Here is a 6,620-nt window from a genome sequence, read left to right on the forward strand (position 1 = left end):
ACACAATTTGTTGTTTGTATTTTTCGCTTTCTTCTCTTTTTTGAATAGAGGGTGCATAACATTCAACTGTAAGGAGCTATTTCAGGGTCATAAGTTTTGATCATTCAAAAAAATACAGTTTATTTGAAAGTCCAAGTTTTCATCCTGAACTTTGAAAAATACAATGTTGTATTCAAAACAAAAAAAAGTATTTGAAATAATTTTTCAGGTTGAATATTATTTTATAATTTATTTTTATTTATTATTTTAATATTATCTCTCTATGACTATGGCGCTGGCCATAACCCGAGTCTTGTCCCCAATAAGGGGCGTGGCCTTGCGTAGAGGGAAAGTACCCGGATGACAATGAAAACAGATTTACAGAAATATATATTTATTGTCTCTCCTATTTAGTTATCAACACCTCTTGTTGTATTTTTAATTAATTCGAATTTCTATTTTTCCCTTTTTATTTATTTCCTAACCCAACCGCCAGACCTCTAAGAAGAAGAAGAAGAAGAATTGTGTATCTGACGTCACTTCCCTTGCTGCGCAGAAGAAGACGCAGACAACATGGCGGCGGTAGAGAAGTCCACTAAAGATCGTCTCCTCTCAGTTCTGGAGGATCTGGAGGTTTTGTCTCGGTACAGTTTACTCTTTATTACTCTTTATTACCCCCTCCTTCATTGCGCTCTCTCTAGGGATGTTTCTGTGTTAGTGGTTCTCCTGGGGAACCCATCTGAGAGGAGCCGGGTGTTGTGTTTATATCATTCACATTTACTCAGTACTTGAGTAAACTAAAGAGGTACTGTGTACTTCTACTCCTCTACAGTTCAGAGGTACATGGTGTACTTTTGCTCCTCTACATGTATTTAATACCTTTAGTTACTTCTCAGATGTGGATGAATGATGTGAAATATAATCAAGTGTTAAATCAGACTTTAGTTCCTCCTGGAGTAAATCCACCAGCTACCCTGCAGTATACAAAGTCATTCAAACTAGCTGCACCTTTACCAGCTTTGAGAACACTTTCATGATCAATCATTATAAAACATATCATATATATTATTCTGCAATGGACCAATCTGCACAATGACTACTTTTACTGTCGCTACTTTCACTATATTTTGATGAGAATACTTTTATACTTTTACTTGAGGAACATTTTGAATGCAGGACTTTTACTGTAACAGAGTATTCCTACACTCTGGTACTTCTACTTTTACTGAAGTACAAGATCTGAGTACTTCTACTTTTACTCAAGTACAAGATCTGAGTACTTCTACTTTTACTCAAGTACAAGATCTGAGTACTTCTACTTTCACTCAAGTACAAGATCTGAGTACTTCTACTTTTACTCAAGTACAAGATCTGAGTACTTCTACTTTTACTCAAGTACAAGATCTGAGTACTTCTACTTTTACTCAAGTACAAGATCTGAGTACTTCTACTTCTACTCAAGTACAAGATCTGAGTACTTCTACTTTTACTCAAGTACAAGATCTGAGTACTTCTACTTCTACTCAAGTACAAGATCTGAGTACTTCTACTTTTACTCAAGTACAAGATCTGAGTACTCTACTTTCACTCAAGTACAAGATCTGAGTACTTCTACTTTTACTCAAGTACAAGATCTGAGTACTTCTACTTTTACTCAAGTACAAGATCTGAGTACTTGTACTTCACATCAGCGGTAGATAAAGTAATAAAACATGATATTTGTGTTTCTCTCAGGGAGCTGATTGAGATGTTGGCGCTGTCCCGGAGCCAGAAGCTTCCGCAGCCTGGGGAGGACATCCGGGTACGCACGCACGCACGCACGCACGCACGCACGCACGCACGCAGAGGGACATATATATATATATATATATATATATATATATATATATTATTAAAGTGTGTGTGTGTGTGTCTCAGGTCCTGGAGCTGCTGGTGCAGAGGGACCAGGAGCTCCAGGACCTGATGGAGGTGGCTCAGCAGCAGGGGAAGGTTCAGGAGGAGATGCAGCTGCTGGAGAAGGAGGTGGAGAAGAGAGACAGCGACATCCAGCAGCTCCAGAAACAGCTGAAGGAGGCCGAGCACATCCTGGTGAGGCTTCACACACCACTCAGAGCATGAGGGGTCATTCACACGTGTTACAGCTTAAAGGTCTCCTATCCGCTCACTCAAATTACAATGTGCATCTCAACGTCAGGATGCCGCGTCACAATATGGATCTACATTTATTTACTCTGCGCAACAGGCGAAGTTTAAGTTTATTCAAAGTATTTTTTAATGTTTCTCTCTTTTAAAAAGCCTGTTGGTTCTCATGGATGTAGGAGTAGTGACCCAGATCTGTGATTGGTCCTTGCTTTGGGCGGAAAAGGCTTTAACAGTCTGAATGAGATATTGAGGGCGGGGTGTGAGCTCTGAGACGGTGAAACCTCAGTTATGGTGCTTTCCCACTGCAGGGCCTCGCTCGGCATCGTTAGGCCTGGCTTACTTTATGCTGCGTTTCCATGGCAGTGTAGTAGCTGGGGCAGTAACTATAGTAACGCAGTGTAGGCGGAGCCGTGACGTCATCTTCAATGAGAACCACAAAACCAACATCAGCCGTTAGCTGTTAGCACTCAGAGCTCACAGCTCCTCACATCTGTTCAGAAACTAGACAGAAGTGAAACAAGTCCAAACCACAGACTGTCTGTGTCATGGAGAATACAGTCTCTGCTTGGTTTCTGTCTGTAGGCCGTTGTAGTGTGGACGGTCGGAGCATACACTGCGTTAGCTTAACCGAGCTCCATTCAGGAAACACACATTTTAAAAGGTGTTTCTCCTGCCGTCTGTCTCCTTGGTAACAGCTGGAGGAGAGGGGGTGTGGCTACAATGATCAGAACACTTTGTGTATACCTGAGACCTGTGATATCTGCCTAAACATTGTATAATAGGAGCCTTTCAATCTAAGCAGAGTCCTCTCTGTCCCTAGGCGACTGCCGTGTACCAGGCCAAGGAGAAACTGAAGTCCATCGACAAAGCCAGGAAGGGTGAGCGCCGCTTCCTGGTGAGCGGGATGTACCTCCGTGTGTCTTAGTGTCTGACTCTCTCTCTCTCTCTCTCTCCCTCTCTCTCTCTCTCTCTCTCTCTCTCTCTCTCTCTCTCTCTCTCTCTCTCTCTCTCTCCGTCTTTAGGGAGCATCTCCTCAGAGGAAATCATAAAGTACGCTCACAGGATCAGCGCCAGCAACGCCGTGTGTGCGCCGCTCAACTGGGTCCCCGGTAGGAACCACTTCTTGTCTGTCTCCTCCCTAAATGTTCCTCGTCTCTATTATGATGTCTTTATTGAGCAATGGGACAAAGGGTTCTAAGATCAGCTGGAAGCAGATTCCGTGTTTGATAGGAAAGCGATCCAGTGCTTCTGGAGGCGGTGAGAACAGAAGGGGATGGGTGAACAGAATACCTTTATTCGTCCCACAGAGGGACATACTCATAAGTATTGCTCAGTCTTTGGGTTACGTCCCAGCTCGTTGGGAAAAGGGAAGCGACACAAACCAGATGTTAGTTGTTTGAATGAAAACTGAATTTAAAGGTTCGTACAAGCAGCCTTAAAAACAAACACACGAGTAAACACAGCGTAGATATGCTCGAGCTGCTTTTAAGACGAATCGCGTTTCAAAATCATTCATCCCCTCTGCACTCAAACTTTTACTTATTCACTGTGATGCTATGAACTTGTTATGGTGTGAATGTGAACGATCCCCATCCAGGTGTCCTGTGTGTTCCTGCCTGTGTACATGACGCAAGATGCTCAGCACCTATTGCCCGTTGATTGGTTGAACCAGGGAGCTACGAGGCGGCGCAGGGAAGCTGCTTTAATGACTTGTCATCAGAAACCTTGTAACACACCTGTGGTTTCAGGCGACCCCCGCAGGCCCTACCCCACGGACCTGGAGATGCGCAGCGGCATGCTGGGTCACATGGCCAACCTGCCGACCAATGGGGTGAACGGACACCTGCCGGGAGACGCCCTCGCTGCCGGGAGGCTTCCAGGTACGCCTGAACACCTGAGAGCATTTTGAGAAATGTCTGAATTTTGAGATTTTCAAAACAAAAGCCAGAATTCTGAGAGATCTGAGGTTTTGCACATCTTCTGTCCTTTCCACCTGCGGTCATTACATGTTACATCCCCAACATGTGGAGACAGTAACACAGCAAGCACCCAGTCATTCAATTCTCAGAAAAAACAATTATGATTCTGAGATTTTCAGAAATAGTGTGGATTTTGAGATTATAGTCTGAATTCTTTAATTTTCTGAAAAAATATCATTATGCAAATAATAATTATATATAACAAAAATAATGTTGAGAATAAAGTTCACATTTTAGGAAAAAAGTCAGCATTTTGAGATTTTCAGGATTTTGAGAACAAAGCTAGAATTTTTCAGATTTTCAGAATGTTTGAGTTTTAGAAAAAAAAAATCAGCATTTTCAAAATAAAGGTCATAATTCTTTGAGATCTGAGGATTTTTACATCTTCTGTCCTTTCCACCTGCGGTCATTACATGATTACATGTTACGTCCCCGAGATGTGGAGACAGTAACACAGCAAGCAACCAATCATTTCATTCTCAGGAGAAACAATTATGATTTAAAAAAAAAAAAAAAAAAGTCAGAATTTTCTGAAAAAACATCATTATGCAAATAATAAATATATATAACAAAAATAATGTTGAGAATAAAGTCCACATTTTCAGAAAAAAGTCAGCATTCTTAGATTTTCAAAAAAAGTAAGAGTTTAGAGATGATGAGAATAAAGTTCAAAAAGATCATAATCCTGAGAATCTGAGGTTTCGCTCATCGTCTGTCCTTTCCACCTGCGGTCATTGCATCGTCGCTACATCCCCAAGATGTGGAGACAGCAACACAGCAACCAACTCGTTTAATTCTCAGAAAGCCTGGATTTTCAGAAAAAATACAGAATTCTGAGATTTTGAGAATAAAGTCTGAATTTTCTGAATCATCGTTTTTTTTTTTTTTCAGTAAAATTCAGCATTTTCTGAACAAATTTCTGAATTCTGAGATTTTCCAAAAATGTCAGAATCTTGAGATTTCTCTCTCTCTCCCTCCCCCAGACGTCCTGACCCCTCACTACCCGTGGCAGTCTTCAGATGTTTCCGTGTCGATGCTTCCTCCTCACCACGGCAACGACTTCGGCCTGGAGCCTCCGGGTCACAACAAGGAGAACGAGGACGACGTGGAGGCCATGTCCACCGACTCGTCCAGCAGCAGCAGCGACTCCGACTGAACAGAGTGTGTGTGAGAAAGTGTGTGTGTGTGTGTGTGTCGGGGTCACCAGTGAGCAACACCTGATCAAATATCTCCACCTGTGGTCAGTGCAGGAGTCGTACGTAAGGCAAAGATGAAAACATACGGTTTGTAATTGAAAGATTTATTAGATTTTTCTGGGAAATGTTCGTTTTATTTCACCTCCACATTATTTTAATTATTAAAGAATTGTGTGTGGTAAAAGTCTGGAAACAGCATTTAGAGAGGAGATGTTACCGAATAGATCGGGAATATTTGATCCAATAGGAATGGCAGCTCTCGCTAAGGGGGCTTGAGATAGAAAATGGAGCCTGCAGTAAATACCTGAAGTTACAGGAGCTCCTCTGCAGACTCTCTCTCTCTCTCTCATTAGACTCTCTCTCTCTCTCATTAGACTCTCTCTCTCTCTCATTAGACTCTCTCTCTCTCTCTCTCGTCTGACTGAGAGCAGCTCGTGGCCCTGCATCCTGAATGAGATGGGCTTGTTAGGGTTTGGGCTCCATCAGAAGCCCAGAGTCCCCTTCTCTCTGGTGACCCGTGTTTGAACCTGTTTTGTTCATCTGAGCATATTGTCCCCTGTGTGTGCTTGTTAAATGCCAATATAAACTCGTGCTATAGTTCACTTCTGTGTAAATAGTGTTGTACATAATCTGCCTTGTAAATAAATCATTTTTTTAAATAAAGACTGCATTTTGAGATTTTCTGACATCTGAATTTAGAAATTTTCTGCAAAATCCTAATTTCCTAAAACGACAGTTTGTTACATTGTTTCATTTTCCAGAACGTTCGGTTTGCGTTCTCAAACTCAAACGGACTATAAACTTTAAACACAAGTCATGTGGACGGAAATGCTGTTCAACCATTGGTCAGACATTAACCTCTTCTACACCGCACCCCCGATACCGGGGGGGAAAACGCGTCATTTATGATGACGGGCACATTATGAGTATTTTTTAAATGTAGAATTGATAATTTAAGTAACACATCAAAATTATTCTAATCATTTCAAGTCTCTCACACCATGAGCTCAGCAGCTAGAGTGCAGATATCTCAATGAGAACTGAAGTCGTCCTCCAGCAGAGCAACAGGAATATCTAGGACATAGAACTGATCAAATGGTGCAAGAGAATGTTTTGAGATGTGCAAATAAATACAAGGAGAGTCGATATACAAGTACATGGAATATGATATGTAGATGAATAAAGTTCAAGATGCAAACAGACATGTAATGGACGTTCTTCACAGAGTTCTGGTGTTCAAAGGTCCATTGTCCTGCTTTCCTGGTTATCACCCGTCCCCTTGTGTGTTATGAAGGTTTGTCTGCATGTAAACGGTCTGCAGAGT

The 6,620-nt window shown here is 41.8% G+C and overlaps 1 protein-coding gene across 1 annotated transcript; it reads left to right on the top strand.

Annotated features, from left to right (window-relative positions):
- Positions 1–487: 487 nt before the first annotated feature.
- med4 (mediator complex subunit 4) lies at positions 488–5,972 on the top strand. The gene is made up of 7 exons (XM_079666254.1): positions 488–623; positions 1,714–1,780; positions 1,897–2,067; positions 2,942–2,999; positions 3,144–3,230; positions 3,870–4,001; positions 5,084–5,972. Exons 1-7 carry the CDS (start codon positions 553–555, stop codon positions 5,254–5,256), a joined length of 759 nt encoding a protein of 252 aa, XP_079522380.1. The 5' UTR covers positions 488–552; the 3' UTR covers positions 5,257–5,972.
- The last annotated feature ends 648 nt before the right edge of the window (positions 5,973–6,620 follow it).

The sequence above is a fragment of the Notothenia rossii genome (genome assembly GCF_949606895.1).
Source record: "Notothenia rossii genome assembly, chromosome: 2".
Taxonomy (NCBI): domain Eukaryota; kingdom Metazoa; phylum Chordata; class Actinopteri; order Perciformes; family Nototheniidae; genus Notothenia; species Notothenia rossii.

Bases quoted from the DNA above. Each gene is read 5' to 3' on its own strand.
- med4 (XM_079666254.1), top strand. From the start codon at position 553: ATGGCGGCGGTAGAGAAGTCCACTAAAGATCGTCTCCTCTCAGTTCTG. The intron at 2,068-2,941 runs GTGAGGCTTCAC...CTCTGTCCCTAG, and splicing joins AGGAGGCCGAGCACATCCTG to GCGACTGCCGTGTACCAGGC. The intron at 4,002-5,083 runs GTACGCCTGAAC...TCCCTCCCCCAG, and splicing joins CGCTGCCGGGAGGCTTCCAG to ACGTCCTGACCCCTCACTAC.